The sequence below is a fragment of the Dermochelys coriacea genome, chromosome 15 (assembly GCF_009764565.3).
Source record: "Dermochelys coriacea isolate rDerCor1 chromosome 15, rDerCor1.pri.v4, whole genome shotgun sequence".
In the NCBI taxonomy this organism is placed as follows: domain Eukaryota; kingdom Metazoa; phylum Chordata; order Testudines; family Dermochelyidae; genus Dermochelys; species Dermochelys coriacea.
Window position 1 is genome coordinate 5,846,151 of NC_050082.1, and position 19,651 is coordinate 5,865,801.

Consider the following 19,651-nt stretch of genomic DNA (forward strand, 5'->3'; position numbering starts at 1 on the left):
TGCTGACATAGGATTAAAGAAAGCCATGACAATGCAATTTCCTAGGAAACCAGGAGGATTGTTTTCTTCTTTAATGGCAAACTAATCCACATGTCAGTGCTGTTCAGGGGCCCTTCACTACTGAAGGGAGATGATTGCTACTTCCCATCAGCACTAGAGCAAGTTAAATGTACTCACAGCACAGCTGGGTATGGTACAAGCTTCTGCCACAGCGCTGTTTCATTTGCCCTCCCTGTGTGTGTCATTCCTGCTGCAGCCCCTGTAGAGATGTATTTCCCCACTGCTCCATGGACGGACAGATGAACTATAATAGCTCCTGTGAGCCCCAGTCATGGACCATGATCCCACTACGCTAGGCGCTCAACAAAGAGTCACTAGGCAGAGACCACTGAATGTTTTATTTTGTAACCCTTCCATAAAGCATCTGAGCCTAACCTAGGTTTCCAGAGGCTAAAAGGGTACATCTCGAAGCCACTGGAGCACTGAGAAGTCTTTCAAAGCTGCACTGAAACAGTCATTTCTCAAAGTCACTTTATTGTGCCATGAACAATGATCACTTGTCCTGGGGGGGAGGCTAAAAAACCTGCCCATAACCTCCCTTTCTGTGCAGCTGCAAAATGCTCCTTAAGGCAGCAGGGATTTAAACTGATCCCCATTTAAAATGCAAAGCCTTCCTTTGAAAACCATCTTTCTTTAACACCCCCCCCCATTCTAAATCTAAATAATCCCTTTCCTTAAAAAAATCAATTGGAAGTTAAGACTGGCAGTGGAGTTCCAGAAACAATGTCCTGGCAGCCCTGGATTGAGCTCTCATTTGGCTGGGTAGCCCCTGGGCTAGAGGCTGTATAAACCAAGCAGCAATGTAACCTCAACTCCTGCCACACCAGTTTCCTTTCCTGGGGCGGCAGGGTCACGGGAACTTTAGCGTACAGGATCCAAAGCACGCGCCCTCCAGGTGGGAAGTTCCAATTGTCCTAATGCCTTCAGAGTAGAGAAATGGCCACGTTTCCAGAGGTGTACTCACCAGGAAGGGAGCTCAGTCTCCCTCACCTACCAGTGGCATGTCCTTCAGTGATTCACTGGGAATAGAACTGGCTCAGCCAGCGAATGTGTAAAGTCTCAAGCCAGTTGCTTGCCTGCATCTGGCCGTCGCACCATCACCTCTTGCCCCTTCAAAATCAGCAGGTTGGTCCAAGCCCTGCAGGCTCATCAACTCGCTCCCACCATTCTTGCCAGATGTGCTAAGAGACAAGATGGCGTCTCACAGCGATGCTGTCAGAGGGTGGTGAGCCGGATCACCTTGAACTCTGTCAGCAAAGCTACCGTGAGGAAGGCCACGTAGTAGAGGAGGAGGCAGACACCGTACCCTCGGCCCAGCTGGAAGCACTGAGCTGGCACTAATATGAAGGAAAACACCAGGCTCAGCCCCAGTGCTCCAGCCAGAATCCAGACCAGAAGACCATCCAGCTCCAGCTGAGAAGGGAAAGGCAAAAGTTAATTTTTAGTGCCACATGGTTACTTCAGGGGCCACTGCATTAGCACTCTGGGTTTCTATACCACCAGATAACCTTGTACAGCCAGGAGCCGCCCACCAGAAATAGGTGCCCTCATGAGACTCCAAGAACAGGGGTTCCCGAAGTAAATCCTAAGGGCCAGGATAATCCTAGTCTCCAATGAAGGGCCCGCCGCTCTGACTCTAAATGTGGAAATGGTCTCTCCCTCCTCTCTCAGCTGTGTCTGCACCCACAGCTCCCCCATAAAGCAATGGGTGTTCACCCCAGTGTACGGCTACACGGGAAAATTCAGCGTGACCATTTCCCACCATGGTAGCCAAAGCTGTAGCATGGACACTGGTTGTGTGAAGCCAGTGCATCCGAGCAGGAGAGGAGAAACAAGGCAAGCCCACTCCCGGCACACAGGGGAGCTCGGAGTCAATGAGAGCCAGCCCTACCTGTACCACCAGATGGCCGCTTGTCATCTGCAGCACACAGCCCAGTCCCACTCCCACCAGCATGTCTGTGGCTAGGCTCAGGGGAAACCCCGCAGGAAATGGAACTATATGCTAGGGGGCAAAAGTGGGCCCACAAACAGCTGGATTGTCTGGTGAGAAATGGGCCTGACCAGTCTAACCTGGCAAAGGAGGGAAGGAAAAAGACAGCTGAGCCCTGTCCACACTGATTCCCTGGAGAAAGGGCTCATTTCCCCACAGAGTCTTACAGTCCAGGGCCTGCAAATGGCTCAGAGGCCTGGCTACAGGCTGGCTGCACCCCAGCTCTCAGCTGTTACAATGATGGGGGACCCTACAACTGCTCAGTTCATCTCTCAGGTAGGAGTAAAAAGGGCATCTCTAGTGCTGGGTCCGGATGGCTCCTCCTGGGGTGCACAAGTTCCTCTACTGGGCAAATGGGCTCTGCTGAGCCTGGGTTTTCCTTTCCTAACCGGAATCCCTGATCAGAGGGGGCTGTCTCATGGAAGGCTGCCAACAAAAGCAGATGCTGAATGTGTACCTTTCAGCACAGCTAGGGGAAGCAGTGTGTAGACCCATAAACTGGGGAAGCCTAGGGTCTGGGTGCCAGGAACTCCTGAGGGTCTAATCCTGCCCCTGACACTAATTTTCCATGTGGCTTGGGCCAAGTCTGTGTCCTCTCTCTCTCTCTCTCTCCCCACTCCGTTTTTCCATCTCTGCAGTATGTCCACTGCTGCCTACTGGCCATGGGTACTGCGAGGGTTAACAGTCTGCGTGAAAACCTGAAGTTCTAAATCCAACTTAATCTGTGATTTACGATTGGCTCGGTTTGTGACTGTTGGGCAGGGATGGCAGGTGGGTCATTGCACTAAAAATCAAAGCTAAGCCCATGCTAACACTAGGCAGAGTCCATGTAAGTTTCCTTGGCACAGTTCTGCCAACATGCCTCAATCATACATCCCTAAGGCTCCTTCCTAACCTAGTCTTCACTGGAAACAAAGCTTGTGCATCCAGCCATCCTACCCATAATCACACCTCCTGTGAGGTGTCCTGGACCAAGTGCAGTTGCGTGGGACTTCTATACATGTCAGCATGCAGAGCTACAAACTCCTAGGAGATGAGTGTGGGGTCTGCACCAGTCCGTGATCCTGACCCCTGTAGCTACACAGCTAGATGGAAAAGAAACAGGGAATTGTAAACTGTTATGCAGACGAAAATCCCTGGGTACAAGTTTAATAACACCTAGCTTTTATCAACTCTCAAAGAGCTTTGCAAAGGAGGTCAGTATTGTTATCCCTGTTTTACAGATGGGGAAATAAAGGCTCAGAGACTTGCCCAAAGTCACCCAGCAGATCAGTGACAGAGCTGTGGACAGAACCCAGGATTCCTGAGGCCCAGTCCAGAGCTCTATCCACTAGGCCATTCTGCCTGATTTAGCAATTGCCCAAAGGAGCTCAAGCTTGAAAGGATACTGAAGATGATGCCCCCAAAGCAAGCGGAGAAGGCCATGCGGGGGTATCCATGCCTTGCCATGGTGAGGTCCGAGAAAGTGTCTGCAAAGGAAGAACGAACATTGTCTGCATGCCCCAGTGTTGCAGATGGCAATCTCTAAGCTCACGAGACCCAGCGCGAGGAAGGCTCAATCTCTAGAGGTGGGCTTCTCCTGAGGTGTCCCTCAATGGGATTTGAATGTGGCATGGATGCTTTTGTAGTTAAGGACTGACCCTCCTCAGTTATGCACTTCCCAGCCACGCTACACAGAGGTGGGTGTATATCCAAACATGCATTGGCAAAGTCCTGGGGGAGATGAAGCCCTCACCTCCTGGTTTAGATGCAGGTTGCACCAGCAAACCCTGACTCTCATACCTGAATTGACTCAGCCTGCTGGGAATGAAGGCCTAGCATCTCCGTGGAGACAAGCAGAGGACACAAGCTAACAACTCCTAAGTGATCTGCAGCACTGAAAGCTGCTTCCCTGCCATAACCTCCTGCTGGAAATGCCACCATGTAGCTACCGCCATCAAGAGCAGCGAGATCAATACAATGGCAAAGTCCTGGATCCCCCAGTACATGGCAGCCTTCATACCCTGCAGCACGATATGCACTACGGGGAACCGGTCGCATGCTACAGCTGTGGTTAAACAAGATTGAAAGGGCAGGAGTAACCCTAGAGTGGGGACTGTGGTGATGAAGCCTTCCTACCTTAAACACAAGTGACCCCTCTCCTCCTGAACTGGAGCTAGGCTGCAGGGGGCAGGGCTAAAGGGGACGCCACGTGTGTGCAAATCAGCTGGCGGCTGCTCTTGGTGTAACAGTGGCAATGGAAGCCACAAAAATATTGCCACTGGGAGGCATGAATTCCAGGCTTAACCCACCATGTCCTCTTGCTGGAGAACGGGGCATGCTGCCAAGGTCGCTGCACTGGGGTTTGGACACAGCCGACTACAGGTCGGACCCAGATTAAAGTTCCTGCTGCTTGGCCTGCTCCTGGCTCCAGAGCCAGCAAATCCTGGCCAGGACCAGTCAGCCTGCGCTGGGAAATCCCCCTCTCTGCCGCGCATGTGGATCCACTCACCGCCAATGCTGTTCCCCCAGGCCAGCAGCGTCAGGCCCAGCACGGTGTTGCTCAGCTGGAAGACCACACCTAAGGTCCGCAGGACATTGACCACCTCTGTGGCGACTGCGTTAATCCACAGAGCACTGGCCAAGAAACCCAGGAAGGCGAACACCTGCCAGGAGACAGAGAGCGAGCAGGGCCACAGTGTGAGATCAGTGCCTCCAGGGTGTGTGGAAGAGCCTCCGGGGCAACTCTGTAATGCCCTCCTCACCCCAGTGCTGGGGAATAGCCTGGCTCCCTCCCTCCCTCTCAATGGAGCAGTTCACCAGCTAGTACTGACGTGCAGTCGGTCTGGGGTCCAGTCCCAGCCTGGCTTTCTCCACCAGCAGCCCCAGCACGAGCACAGCTCCTGGCACTCAGCCTGTGGCTCTTCCCAGACATGGGCTGGGCGGAGAGGGGCAGATGGGGGCCAGTGTCCCTGCAGCCACGGAGATGACGGGCAGATGGAGGCTGTGATGCCAGGGGTCCTTACACAGTGATACTTGGGCGGTTCCTCATTCTTTGTAGTGCAGAAGACAGTAGCAGCCAGGAAAGCACCAATCAGGAGTCCCAGGCCCCAGACTGGGAAGACTCCCTGGATTTTATACAGCCCATCTGCACGGGAGTGGGGAGAGAGAAAGCCATGGTGAGGATCAGCACGTCCCAGTGCTGGGAAAGCCAACTGTCCCCCAGAGACCAGGGCGGGACCCACCGAGTACCCATGGAAGAAAGCGAGTCTCAGTCCTCAGCTCAGCTCAAGGACAGACTGCCCAGGGGCTCCAAGCCTCTGAACTTGTACGAAGGATTCTGACCAGCCACAAGTTAAATTAGCCTAAGAGCTTGTTCTGGTCCCCCAGGGGCAATTCTGCTGGTGAGGACTCAGTGCACTCCACACTCACCCCACCTCTTCCCCCGACACCTCCTGCATTGGTGGGGGTGATCAGAGCAGCTGCAGCAAAGCCAAATATACCAGCTGTACAGCAGATGAGGATTTCCCCCAGCACTAAAATGCAGCCACTTCTGGGTGGGTTGGTAGTGGTGGGCGGAATGGTGCTGATAGAAACATGCACGACTATACTGGATTGGGGACATCATGGGTTAAAACCTCATCTTGATATTTCCCCCCCCCCTTCCCCGGCAAACAGCTTCTGCTCTCCTAGCAGCCCCTGGCACAATGCTCAGTTCCTCTAGCTCAGAGCCGAGAAAGACCAAGCAGCACCCGGCAGAAGCTGGGACTCGAGAGATTCTGTAACTGATCTAACCCATCTTTCTCCTGCCCACCCCATCCCCATGAGAGGGAAGTGAGCCCAGCCTAGACTTCCTGAGAGATCATTCCAGCGGCCTTGGCCCCAGACATGTGGTACAGCTGCTGAGCTTGCTCCCTTTGATTTCAGCTGCAAAACCAGGCGAGCTGCACCACCTACAGCTGTGGAATGCCCACCCATGGGACCAGGGCTCTGCCACGGGGGTACTGCTGGGAGCACGCTAGGTTCTTACAGGCTCCAGATTTCAATGTGAGGATGCAGACCAAAGGGCTGGTGATCAGGTGCAGGCAGTTGAGAGGTCTCTTCCAGTTGTGGTCCTCCTGATCGGGATCCACCACAGGCACCGTGAGCAGCATCACAAACTCCACTGGCATCTGGGAAAAGACCACCCCCAAGGAGGCAACTTACGTGGGGTTGAACTTTCAGGTGGGCTTTAGAGAGCAGCCTTCTCCACGTGGACCCCAGCCTCAAAGAACTCCTGCTCTCCAAAGCCAGAAGTTTGTGGGGTAAGCTCATGTGGCCCCAGCAGATCCCCACAGAAACAGTGGCCAACATTTTCAAAGGCAGATCCCTGCCAGCCTGGTGCTGGCCTGTTCTCACGGTCCTCCCTTTTTGAAAACAGGCCATTTTACAGAGGTGCCCAACCATGGATTTCGGCTGCCTCCCTTTAAGTACCTAAGTTTCATTGTTTGAGCCACGACTTCTGCACTTGGCCTTCCCCTGCCTGGAAGTTCTCTCAGCTAAGAGTAGTTTGAAGAGCTCAGTGCAGCCCTGGGGGACCTGGCCAGGCTCCTGTCAAGTGACGTAGATACTTTGCCGGCGAATGGGGAGTGAGGCCCTAGAAAGCGACTGGTGAAGTGATGGGAGCCAGGAGCCTTTCACTTCTATCCCCAGTTCACATCCAGGCCAGCTCTTGAGAGATTTGTCTACTGGACTAGCAACCCCATGTTCGTGTCCAGCAGATACAGGGGATGCTGCTCTGGGGATGCATCATAGCAGGCTCCTGACAGCTCAGCCAGATTGCTCGAGCATCCAACCTTCACAAACTGCACTCTGAGAGGCTGGTCCCCTCCCTGTGCTGAAAGGAGGAGACCTAGGATGATTCTCTACCCACCTTGGGAGTGGGCTGGCAGAACGAGAGAGGGGACCTGTTGTGTCAGCAGCAGGGATGTTCTGCTTCCTTGGGTGTCCCATGTCTACTGCACCCCAAGCCCAGCCTCCTGCCCCACACACTAGAGGAGTAATGAGGGGCTACAACCAAGGCACCTTGAAAACCTTGAGGAATCTCCAGTAGCAGGATTTCCTCCTCCACTTCCTGCGATCCAGAGGGTTCATGGACTTGGTCAGGATCTGTAGTGTCCCCTCCTCGGAGGGGAGCAGGGGCCGGTATTCCTCCTCTGCAAGAGAGGCGCAAAGGCTGAACTCAGTTGGGTTTCTTTAGCTTCACAGACTACAGGGACCCTCTGCACTATGCTGGAGCTGCTCCCAATATCATACCCGGGTCTGTGACTGCACCAGCTCCCCTGGGAGTCTCTTCTTCTGCCCAAAGTTTGCCAATGGGAGTTGTGCGTTTTTTCAGCTGTGCATGCTCAGCCCCTTTGAGGACACAGGTGTAGGTGCTCATTCCTCAGCCTAGCTCTGGCTTGGGACCGCTCTGGCCTGACACACAAGGACAATCAATTCTCCCTGTTCACCAAGCCCCAGACTTCCCACTGATGGATCACAAGCATGGCTGGCCGGGGAGCCCCTGAAGTCGCACAGATGCTCACGGCCCACTTGGCCTACTCATAACAATGGAGGTGGACAATGCTGAGCATGTCCCCGCTGGCCCCTGCAGCCCCAGCTAGCCAGGAAAAGACCTACCGTACTCCCCACTGTGAACGCTGGAGGAGGGGGACTCCTCATCTTCCGGGTAGGACATATGCTCTGGAGGAGACGAGAGAATGGGGAGGTGGGTATGTTTGAAGGAGCTCGAAAGCGTGAGTGGTTTGTGGGGACCCAAGAGGCTTGATGAGTCCCCTGCATGGCAGCTCCCTTACCTGGCTGGCTAGAGCCAGTAGGGGACAACCCTTCCCCACGCTGTCTCCTGTGAATCCAGGTGCAGATCACAACTGTCAGAACGTAGAAGAGGTACAGCCCGAGGTAGCCTGGCCAGAGGGTGAGAGCGGGGGGAGATAGCTTCACTTTCAATCTCCCCTGCCCATGCAGCCCCCCTCAGCTATGAGATCTCGCCCTCCACCAGCTGCCCCCTTGCACTCATCAAAAGCGCTCCTACTGGTGGTGGTGATGGCCACGGGCTCCCTGCCCCCAGATCTGCCTGCTCCAGGTCGGTGACTTACTCAGCGCCCCCGCCAGGGTGATCCTCCGGAAGTACAGCATTGTGAAGGTCAGGAACACGGCCACCATGTAGAAGACAGCATCCCTGAGGAATGGCCTGGAGGCCACCGTGAAGGGCTTGAGCAGGGCGATCCCGCCGGCCACCACTGTGGTCACAAACACGCCCGCGCCTGTGAACACAAACAGGGCGAAGTCAGCACCACTGGCGAGCTGGCAGGAGACCCCCTCCCACCTGGCTCCCTGGCACTGAACCACTGGCCACCTCCTGCTGCACTGGCAAGTTTGTGTGTGGGCAGCTGGAGAATGGAACACACCTGGCATCAAGCCCAGGGTGGAGGGACTGGGTTGCAAAGCCACTGCGGAGTTCCTGCTGCCTCGGGGGACCAGACGTATCCGAGTCAGGAGCTGACAAGCACTCTGACCCTATAGCACCTCCTGCTGGCCATACCCTGCATCAGCACCAAAAAATGACCTCACGAGGCCACCCCGCATACTAGAAAGTGAGGCTGGCAAGACAAAAGTGGGGACACCATGCCCAACACGTAAGGATAGTCTATGCTGAGATGCTCAGGGCCAGGGAGAGTTGGTTAGAAAGGTACCAGGTAGTAGGCTAATGCTATGAAACCATCGGGCCTGAAACAGACCCAAGGAAAATATCCCAGGAAGAAGGCTAAGCCATGGGTAGTGTGGGGAGGAGATGTGCATGGAAAGGGACTGGGGGTCCTTGGGGAGGGGGAGATGCTGTTCCATACCAAAGAGAGCGCCGATAGCCAGCCCAGCAGTCCGGGGGTCAGAGAAAGCCACCACAGCACTGAAGACATCAGGTGCGCCATTCCCAAAGGCCAGGAAGGTGACACCATGGAGATGAGAACGTCAAGGAGTCATAGAAGATGAGAGTTGGAAGAGACCTCAGGAGGTCACCTAGTCCAACCCCCTGTTCAAAGCAGGACCAATCCCCAACTAAATCATCCCAGCCAGGGCTTTGTCAAGCTGGGTCTTAAAAACCTCTAAGGATGGAGATTCCACCACCTCCCTAGGTGACCCATTCCAGTGCTTCACCACCCTCCTAGTGAAAGTGTTTTCTAATATCCCACCTAGACCTCCCACCTTCAACTTGAGACCATTATTTCTTGTTCTGTCATCTACCATCACTAAGAACAGCCGAGCTCCATCCTCTTTAGAACCTCCCTTCAGGTAGTTGAAAGCTGCCATCAATCCTCCCTCACTTTTCTGCAGACTAAATAACGCCAGCAAGGGCTGTCACTTCACTGTCTCCAATTTATTCCCCTCCCTCGCTCCCACCATCTGCAGACAAGCAGGCCCCGGGCACGCAGGGAGTTGTGTTGACGACAGCTCTGCTGCCTGTTCCAGCGATTCGGGCCTTTCCCGAGGAATGCCCACGGGGGAGGCGCAGCAGGGAGGTAGTCTGGTCAAGCGTGCAGCACACTGGACTGGGAACTAGGAACTCCAGGTTACACTCCCCATGCTGTCCCTGGCTGACACCGGGCAAGTGCCTTCTGTGCCTCCGTTACCCCTTCTGTAAACTGGGGATAACACTGCAGCCTTCCTTTGGGAAACATGTCTCTGGATGGAAGCTGCAACAGAAGTGCAGGGGACTGCAGCGTGATGCTGCCACAGCGATCAGAGCTGCACAACCCCTGACCTGGCTCTACATGAGAGTCTGGAAACCGCTGCCCTAGCTCTGCTTCCATGGGAGTCCGGGGCAAAACTCAACCCTGGCTTCAAAGGGAGCAGAGCTAGAGTCAGACCAGCACTGAGGCCTTTTGCAAATCCCCTGCCTCCTTACGATCTCTCAGCCGTAGATCTCTGAACTCTTTGCACAGGATGGTGAATAGCAGCAAAGACTTCATTGCACCTGGAGGCCACCCACTCTTACATACCAGCTCCTGGCTCACAGGTTAGTCCTTGGGCTAGTAGCTGGCTAGCCCAGGTAACAAAGGTTAATGTTCTAATGGGCTCCCTGCAAACAATCATTTCCATGGCTTGGAAAATTTATCAAACAGCTCTTGGCTTTGGCCAGGTGGCCCCTTCCAGCACAGCCCTGGCACGAATGCCCCCCTCACCCATAACACAGCAGAGCCAGGGCAGGTCTCCCACTACCTCCCTCTCTCTTTGTTCCCAGCACGTTTCACTTTCTCAGGCACTTCCCCCCACATTCTTGCGGTTGCTCTGTGGTTAAAGCTGGTCCTCACTGGTTTCCCTCCCCCCAGCCCGCAGAAAGATCAGTTCTCCTAGCCTCTGTGCCCCTGGGAGAGGGGTGAGCGGAAGGATACTGCTACGTTGTGGGCCAGTCTCAGATTGGTGGAGATTGCAGATAAGTTGGGGCAAAAGCTGGAAAGAGAAGGCAAACGCAGGTATAATAGAACGATTCACAAGTCCTAGAGCCACCCTGGGGACAATCCAGTCCGTTCAGCAGCGACTAAATGCCAAGGCTTGTGACAGCAGGCGCTGGTTACCCTGGCTCCAGCCAGTGAGGGATAAACAAGGTGCTGGGGAAAGCTCCTGTACCTCAATGCATAGACTCCCCCCCCCCCACTACTCCAGTACCAGCCTCCCTCCACTCCCCACTCCGTCAATGCCCCTCAGTCCTAACCTGCAACCCCCTGGCATTGCCACCTTGCAGCTTAAGTGCACACCAACAGGCCCGAGGGTCCTCAACAGAGCCCATCAACCTCATTTGGGCTGTGACTTAGATTAAGGGCCCACATCTCCGTAGGTGACTGTTGAGAGAGCAGGAGTCAGACACTGCCAGCAGAGCACGGATCTGAAATCCCTCTCTCAAGCAGACAGAGGCGCACCAAAGGGGGCCATGCCTGCGGAATGAGGGTTTGAGGCAGCTCTTGCCACTACTGCGTCCAAGATAGGGGTTGCAGGGAGCGTAACCACACTGCTGGCTACTAGAATGGGTCAGTTTCTAGCCCTGCTCGGGCCTTAATGTTGGCTAGACAGAGAAGTGAAGCTGTCTGGACTGCATGAGGCGGGGGGGGGGGGGGGAGTTCTCTGCCCACAGCACCCCACTCCCTCTCAGGGGAGGAACCTGGCCGAGCAGCTACTCACAACTTCTCAGCTGTCACTCCGAGGATGAGGAACAGATACAGCAGCCAGAGCGCCTGCAATAAGCCAATGGCGAATTAGCAAAGGGCAGGACAGGGGCAAAGATGAAACCCAGGGACTTCTGGATAATCCCCCAAAACAGCAGCGGGAGAAAAGGTGGGCAGGGAGAAGCTGCTAATGTTCGACACTTAGCTGGACCCAGCCCCCAGCATCTCCTTGTGACTCTTCCTGCTCACCCCTGGGTGTCCATAGAACGAGGGGGCAGGTCGCACCATGGTGTGTAATGCCCTGCCTGTCTGTAACACTCGCCACCTTCTTGCCAGTCAGTGAGTCACTTCCTCCCTCCAGATCTCCCTTCACAACCTTCCCTCAATCCCTCCCTGCAGGGCCTCCCCCTCTCCATTCCTCCCAGCGTGAAGATCCGTACGTATAAGGTCACCACCAGTGGCAGCAGCGCCGAGGGGAAGACGCAGAAGATCCCATCCAGGTAGTTGAGGAAGCCACTGTCCATTTGGCAGTCCGGGTTGGTCTGGATGAAGTGGCACCACTCGGAGCTGTTCTGGCTCCGCACTTCCCAGCACTGACAACAGAGGAGGAGTCATGAGTCAAGCGCCAGCCACACGCTCTGGAAAGCTAGTGTGCAGCTGAGGCCTACCCTCAAAAGCAGGCTGGGCACTCTGAGCTGGTAGGCAAATGGCTGCAGGATGGTGTTGGTTGCCCTGTAGCATTATGCTCATTAAGAGGCAGCATGGCCTAGTGGGCATGGTACTGGCTTGTGGGCTCAGGAGACCTGGGTTCTATTCCTGGCTCTGACTCTAACCTGCTAGGTGTCTTTGAGCAAGTCACTTCCTCTTTCTGTGCCTCAGTTTCCCCACCTGTCAATTGGGGATAATGATAGTGGCTTCTCTTGTCAAGTGCTTTGATTTCTAGGGCAGGGGAGTGTGAACCTGGGACCTCTGAATCTTAACCCATGAGCTTCTGCTGCTGGTATGATGTATTATTTGTATTATCGTAGTGCCTAGGAGCTGTCCCAGTCATAGATCAGGACTCCCTTGTGCTAGGCGCTGTACACACACAGAAAGGAAAGACAATCCCCGTAGGGGGACAGAGCACCACCCTGAGTGGGTGTTGGTCATACATACCCCAGAGAAAGGAACCAGGTCTGTAACTAGGCAACGGGAGCAACTGAGCTGCAGTCAGGTTCCCCCACATCGTGGTATTTCTAGGGCAGACTGGTCCTGATGAGACTTTTTCACCCTCTATGCCCCCCTCTGGGTAGAGGAATTTCTTAAATTCTTCCAGCACTGGCCTCATGGGATCATTACACACTCTCTCTCTCTCTCTGAAGGACTGTTGTGCCAGCCAGACCACACTGAGTGTCTCTGGGGCAGCCCTTTGGGCAGCACCAGGTAGGGCAGGGCATGCTCCCTGCTCTTCGCACGTCAGTGGAGAGTGTGAACACAGGGAATGCTGGGGTGTTTTTGCCTATCCTGGAGCATGCAATGCCCCTTTGGGATATGATGAGCGACTGAGGGGAAGCCAGAACTTTGATATTGCGACATGAGTGCAGCCTGCCTGGCTCCTGGTGTTTTAACCACCCTGCCATCTAGAGACTGCTGGGTTAGAAAGTCCTCAGCATAGACAGGATAGTCCAGGCAGAGCTGTGTTTAGAGCCTGCATCCAGCCAGAAACTCCTGCACAAAGATAAAGGTGACGGGGGCGTTAACCTCCCAGCCTCCTTATTCACCATTTAAATACAATTCCGGCATCCTTAATCATATGATCCCATCTCAGAAACACCCAGCTGATGTGCGGGGTTAGGCAGGCCCAGCACTGCCTGGCCTGACTGCATTCCCACATGTGTGGGGAGCAGCCAGTCACAGATCGGTTTGATTCATTCATAAGTTACAGGGTTGCTGCAGTTTTGAGGAGTAAGGGCAGAAACCAAGCCACCTGGTTCAGTCAAAATGGGGCAGAAGGCCTAAAAGTGAGTCACCACGGTGCCTGGGTCTGCACTGGCAGTCTGCTGCTACAGTCCTGGAGCCACCCTGGGGACAATTCAATCTGTTTCGCTCTTACCTAGCTCCTCCCATCAGTAGATCCCAAAGGTTAGTATCTTTATCCCCACTTTACAGATGGGGAAACAGACAGCTGGCCTCCACTATAAAATTAGATCGACCCAGCTCCCTCGTTTGGGGGAAGAAGGGGTTCACATCCTTGAGTGACGTAGTTACATTGACCTAACAGTTGGTGTAAGCAGCGTTCAGATGGCAGAAAAATTCTTTCATTGACCTAGTTACCGCCTCCAGTGGAGGTGGATTAACTACAGCGACCGGAGCACCCCTCTCTTCTAGGCAGGGAATGTCTACACAGAAGCGCTGCAGCTGTAGCATTTCAAATGTACATAAGCCCTGAGACACAGATGGGAACTGACTTGCCCAAAGTCACCCAGCAGGTCAGAGCCAAGAACAGAATCCAGGTCTCCCGTGTCACAGCCCTCTATCCACTTTGCCACCCTGCAGTGAGGTCAGCCCCACTGGGCTTTGAACCCCTGGTTTTATTGTTTCAAACCTTACATTTGGCCCTGTAAGCCAGCTTCTGTGGCTTTTATAGAGCTGCATGAATCTTGGTGTCTTTGATATGAAAATGTCATGGCAGGGGGAAGTAGGGAAAAATAAAGAAAGTACACGCCCAGTCCACTCCGCCTCATGTCCATCGCCACAAAGGAAGAACTGCACTGATTTGTTTTCAGCTGCTGAGTTAAGCTGCTCTGGGGAGGGAAGGCTGCCTACAGTCAGTAAGTCCTGAGCTAGTGCTAGATGCTAATGAACTGAATCAAACTGGATAGCCCAAGGTAACTGGCGGAAGAGATCAAGCTCCTAGGAATTCCCATAAGTCTGTGGATGCTGCTGGCATCCTTTCCCAGTCTTTCCTCATCAGAGAGGCCAGGATGAATGCACAGCTCTCTCCCTCTCTGCTCCACAAGGACAGTTTCTGCTGGGGATCTTCAAAAACCATCAGGAGCCATCAGCCATAAGGCGATGGATGGGTTTCTAGCCATGTTCTCAGCCAGCAAGACCAAGAGTTTGCAGAACGCCATCCTGCAATAGCACCGGTTTAAAAGGGGCAGTGGTCTTGCAAATCTGGAGAGCTAGACTTGGATCTGTGCTTTCCAGTGGCATAAAGCATTTGTCTCAGGCCTGGCTCTGTCTTGAGATAAGAAACTTTAATCCCATCAGTTTGATTACTATCTGCCTTCCATGTTTAACACCCTAGAGATTACAGCAGTGGGTGTTCTAGGAACCCCCAGATATAGAAACTAATGCTCCATACCCTCCAAAAGCAGCATGTAACCCCAGCCTTTACAATTGCTTTTACTAATGCTACCCTGGATCTCCCCTGAGCCAGCAATTTTCAAGACAATCCAAGTATGCATGTGGACTTTTCCATATTTGGAAAAATCATGCTTGACAGAACGCTAGTCGTAACTTTAGCTACCCCCACCCCCGATAACGAAGGAACAGCGCTCACTTCCGATTATCAGCAGTTTCAGAGCAACTTCCTGACAAAAAACACATGGAAAGACTGTGGCAAAAGACCCTGGCTTGCCAAACAAGCATTAAAAAAACAAAACAAAACAGGATCTGCAAATTTCTGCAACTGCTAGCCTTGGACCAGTGGGCAGGCAGGGAATGTCCAGCCAAGGGAGGGGCTGGATACACAGCCCCTAGAGCCCTAGACTACCTGCCCCAGCACTGGCCAGCTTGGGGAATTCATAACACTGTAATTCATGGAGATGTATTCCTATGACCAGGTCAATGATGGCTAACGCCAAAGCATTAATGTGCCGTTGGGAAGCAATTGCATTGCTCCCCAGCAGCATGTCTCAATCATGTCCTCTCCTTAATGGCATAATATTACACCGCACTCTAACAAATCGGTAAATGGAACCTCTGCTTGGCTGGCTGCTCCCTGGGTCTGACATCAATATGGTGAATCAGCAGGGAGTGCCTAAAAACAGTGACTGAATCAAGCAGGACAGGTAAATATGTTAATGAGCTTTCCTTCCCTCCAGGCCTCTCTACAGGGGGACTGTGTGAAGGGGCAGGTCACTCACCCTTCCCTTGTATCCTATCACTCATTTATTTACAAGCATGAACATTGACTTCACTTCTCTTATTAATACAGATGTGATACATGCAGTGCCCAGTCAGTATCCTGCCAGCTCACTTGCCTATGACAACTTCTGGATAGGTGCAGGCACAAATGTCTTTCCTCAGTTTGTCTTGGAACTGCAAATGCTGCCCTTGCTTCCAGATAATCTCTCATGGTCTCTGCAATCCAAGTGCAGCACGGCTGATGCACCAGGATAACAACACCAGCTCTTAGCTAGTGCTTTCCATCCGTACATCTCAGAGCACTTTACAAACAGGTCAGGTTTTAGAGACCCAGTGAAGACCTATAATGGTCCCACCCCTATGTTTTGCTGGGGCAATTCCCTCCTCTGGAGGAGACACATTAGGTACCACAAGGAGGGATGTATTATACATGCATTAGAGGTTATTCTCAGCTGCTGCCAATGTGGCTCTGCTGATTTACACCAGCTGAGAATCTGGCCCCAGATCTTTAACATCCTGAGGAAGTTTTCTAACACTTTTCTAGTGCTCTGTCAATGTGAACTATCCCTGTACCCAAACAACTCAGATACTTACATCTACAGGCCTGCCCTGGTGCTGGGCACCCTGGATGCCATCAGACTCCCTCCTGATTTCCAATAGGGGGGGCATTCGGCTCCCAACATCCCGTGATCGTGGTGATCCAGCATCAGCTCCTGAAGTACCAGCACCACAGCTCAGCATCCAAAGCACACGCAGAATGCAGAAAGCCCTCCCACTCACAGGCCACAGGGCCATCCCAATGCAGTGTCTGGGTTCACTGCACCTCGTTCTCACCCTAAAGCCAGTCCCTGGGATTAGGACACCTCAGCTTCTCTTCCTGGATCAGTTGCCGCCAACATGTGTTTCCTTGGGTGTCTCGGTTTGTTGGGTAAATTTTGCAAGCTGAGATGTTTCAGCCGTTGATGGAAATAGAGAAGTAACACAGGGGCTAATGAATGTTTTTTACAGCTGCAATGCCTGGGATTCTTTTATGCACCGCTTTCCTTGTGGAGAGAAAAAAGGCAAAGAAACTAACGTAGGCAGAGCTCCTTAACTCCACTTTCAGAATCCATGCAAGAGCCAAAGATGAACAAAGACAGGGAAGTTTTTTGTTTTTTTTAAAAATACTACAGTGGAAGTAAAACAGGCAGAATGTCCTCACCATCAAACCAACACTGTCCTTTCCACAGCATGCCAGCAAAGGCGGCTGGCTCCTGTCTGACAGCACCACGATCCTTTTGCAGGTCTGGGGTGGCGGAGTCACCGCCTGGCTTCCCTGCCCTGTTCCTTGTCATTTGAAGTTGGCAGCGACTGGGGCTTCGGCACCTGTGCAATACAGCGGAGTGGTGCCGGGCTGGGTGTTTATATACTGGCTGCAGAACGCCTCAGGGAAAAATCTGGTCCTTCCAGCTTGAAAGGTGTCATCAAAGCCTATGGGATTTTCTTCCTTTCCAGGGCTTGCAAAATCCCACCCTCAGCACGCCGGGGAGTAAACAAGGCTGGGGGGGGCCGGCGGTTGTTTCAACCATCCACGACCCAAGTCGCCCCCACTTCAGGATAAAACTTGGATATTGCAAAAGCTGAACCGGGCCACCCCTGAGCTCACTGGCTTTGGAGCCTGAGCCGCGGCCACGGGGGAGGGCATCCGGCCCGGGGAAGCTCGGGCACGTTTAAGCCAGGCCATAAACTTTGCAAATACGAACCCCCGGGACAGGAGCGAGCCTCCCTCCCTGCAATGGGCTTCGCTTCCCCCCGCAGAGGCGGCTCCCCGGGGCGAGCTTTCAGTCCCCGCACGCGGGCTTCCTGCGAGGGGCCGGTGCTCGGCCTGCGGCGGCTGGACTCGGCTAATATGTGTCCGGGCGGCTCGTTCCCAGCGAGCAAACAGGCAGCCACCCCCTCCGCCTCTTTCCTCCCCACACCAGCCTCTCTTAAAGACACAGCCTCCTTTTTCCCCTTGAACAGACTGAGATTTTCCTCTCGCTTGGTCCCCCTTCTCCCCCCCGCTGCCCCCCACGCACACAGATCTCCACAAGGACTTTGAACAGAAATATCTTGGGGGAGTCATGCATCTGGAGTTTAATAACGTTCCTCTTTACGCCTCCCCCATTCCTCTTCTAATAATCACCTTAGCCATCTCAGCCTGCTTTACAAAGGTGGGTCAATATCAACATCCTCCTCCTTTTCATGAGGAAACTGAGGCACAGAGAGGGGAACTGATGACAGCAGGTAGGCAGCCAGTGACAGAGCTGGGGATGGCATTTGAGCGGATCGGAGATGCACAGGGAACGGTTTTCCCATCCAGTTACATTTTTGAGATTTTGGAAATTTTTCCCATCCCAACGTGGGACGAAATGTCTAAACATTGAAAATTTTCATAGACTGAAAATCCCCCCCAAAAAGTTGGTTCAGGTCAATCCAAATGTTTTGTTTGGATTTCAACCATTTTTTAAAAATACTATAATTAATTTACATTTTGAATCAGAACGTTGTTTCAAACTGGAAAACTGAAAATTTTAATGTTGAAAATGTTGAAACGGGACATTCCAAAGATTTGGAAGCTTTTTATTTTTCAAACATTCTTCAAGTTGAGAAATTTGTCAGGACTGACCATTGCCCGCGAAAGGTTTTGGTTTTGGCAAACTGGCTTTGCTGATGAAAAGTTCCCAACTGGCTCTCGCAAATGGACAATGAGACAGCTCATGTGAGTAGTTAATGCACTTGCAGGATCGGGGCCTCGCCTACTATACTGGGTCATATTTTAATGAAACCTTACAGTAAATAGAACCTGCTCATAAGGGACTCATAGTGAAACTCCTTTGTTAAGAAGTTAGAATAAAAACCCCGGCTTACTTCATTGCACTGCAAGGAGCAAATTGCAGCTCTGCTTTGAGGGAAGCTGTACAAGGAAAAGTCCTGTCAGGATGAGCCAGGAGGGCTTGCTTACAAGATGCTTGAAAACTAAGTAGCCAAGTTCAAGCTGCAGTCAAACCCTTGAGAATCCAGGCTTTATTAGCCCGATCATGGCAGTCCAGTGAGGCCTAGTCTATACTATGGCTTTTAATTGCATTGCATCCAGGAGCCGTTCTTGTTGCTGTGACAGCGGAAGAGGGCCTAGGAGGACTCCACCACAGCACATGGTAGGGCAGTTATATTGGAGCGCCTCGTCTCCCGTCTGATTGAAATCCTGAGGCCTCAGCCCATCCCAGCTTGCCCAAGCATGGTGGGTGGCTGCCTCTACATGTGTATACACCAGTATATGCAGTACATTCCCCGTATTAATTATCTGTAGGAGTCCCTGTGACGGCCCAGGGCCCCATTGTGCTAGGCGCTGCACATAGCCACAGATGGATACAGCTTTATGGAGATATACAAGGGGCTGCTAAACTGTGGAGTATGTGTGGTGTTCAGGAGCCACTCTGGGCACAACGTGCTTGAACAAGATCCTCTTTCTTCAGCGATGCAGTTCCCATGCCTCTGCATAACAGAACGTGGGCTTCGGCAGCACCCTTCTCCCCACATTTCCCAGCTGGGAAACTAAACCACAGTTCTCAAGACCCCAGTATGAAATAAGAAGGAAGATTTGGCGTGTCTCATTGAAATGCACTCAAGAAGCCCTGGAAAGACTGCCTAAAAATGCATCCAACATGGGGATGTCTCTGTGTAAAGGGCAGGCAGGGGGAATGGGTGGGGTAATGCCAGTTGGCAGCCAAGCACTTCCTTAATCCGCACCTTTGTCATGCCAATAAAGTTACTGACACTGAAAACTAGAGCCCTTCTGTGAGTCAGCCCTGGTTCCCATCCTCATTCCTCCTTGGAGCTGTACACTCCTTTCTCCCTTGGGCCAGTTTCCTGCTCTCCCCAGTCCTTCAGCTTGTGGAATTTTCACTTGGCTTGCTTTGCACTGGCTCTGCTAAAAGAAAAGGAGTACTTGTGGCACCTTAGAGACTAACAAATTTATTAGAGCATAAGCTTTCGTGAGCTACAGCTCACTTGCATCCGATGAAGTGAGCTGTAGCTCACGAAAGCTTATGCTCTAATAAATTTGTTAGTCTCTAAGGTGCCACAAGTACTCCTTTTCTTTTTGCGAATACAGACTAACATGGCTGCTACTCTGAAACCTGTCATCATGCAAGGCACTGGCTCTGCTGTCTCCCTAAACTCTAGAGGGTGGGGCTGTCAATGTGCGGGACAGCCTGTCTGAACTAGAGAGGGGTTGTGATTAGGTGTTGTTGTCGCCTGGTCACTAATTCATGCC

The 19,651-nt window shown here is 52.8% G+C and overlaps 1 protein-coding gene across 4 annotated transcripts; it reads right to left on the reverse strand.

Annotated features, from left to right (window-relative positions):
- Positions 1-379: 379 nt before the first annotated feature.
- SLC8B1 (solute carrier family 8 member B1) lies at positions 380-17,306 on the reverse strand. Of its 4 annotated transcripts, XM_043497807.1 has the most exons (15): positions 15,952-17,306; positions 11,667-11,819; positions 11,243-11,295; positions 10,459-10,516; positions 8,917-9,022; positions 8,167-8,334; positions 7,867-7,974; positions 7,691-7,753; positions 7,094-7,224; positions 6,060-6,201; positions 5,056-5,177; positions 4,542-4,695; positions 3,439-3,519; positions 1,952-2,016; positions 380-1,473 (listed from the first exon to the last, which is right to left on the reverse strand). In XM_043497807.1, the coding sequence occupies exons 1-15, from the start codon at positions 16,150-16,152 to the stop codon at positions 1,276-1,278; spliced, it is 1,803 nt and encodes a 600-aa protein (XP_043353742.1). In that variant the 5' UTR covers positions 16,153-17,306; the 3' UTR covers positions 380-1,275. The 4 variants fall into 4 exon arrangements, 3 of the variants coding, with proteins under 3 accessions (XP_043353742.1, XP_038229862.1, XP_043353743.1); XM_038373934.2 differs by having other exon boundaries at positions 1,330-2,016; XR_006275800.1 differs by lacking the exon at positions 1,952-2,016 and having other exon boundaries at positions 1,341-1,473; positions 3,002-3,519.
- Between the last annotated feature and the right edge of the window lie 2,345 nt (positions 17,307-19,651).

Coding starts and splice junctions, on each gene's coding strand:
- SLC8B1 (XM_038373934.2), bottom strand. CDS start 16,152: ATGGCCCTGTGGCCTGTGAGTGGGAGGGCTTTCTGCATTCTGCGTGTG. Junction 8,335..8,916: donor GGCTATCGGCGCTCTCTTTG/GTATGGAACAGC, acceptor TTGTGTTCACAG/GCGCGGGCGTGTTTGTGACC. Junction 7,225..7,690: donor CGTTCACAGTGGGGAGTACG/GTAGGTCTTTTC, acceptor CCTCTCTTGCAG/AGGAGGAATACCGGCCCCTG.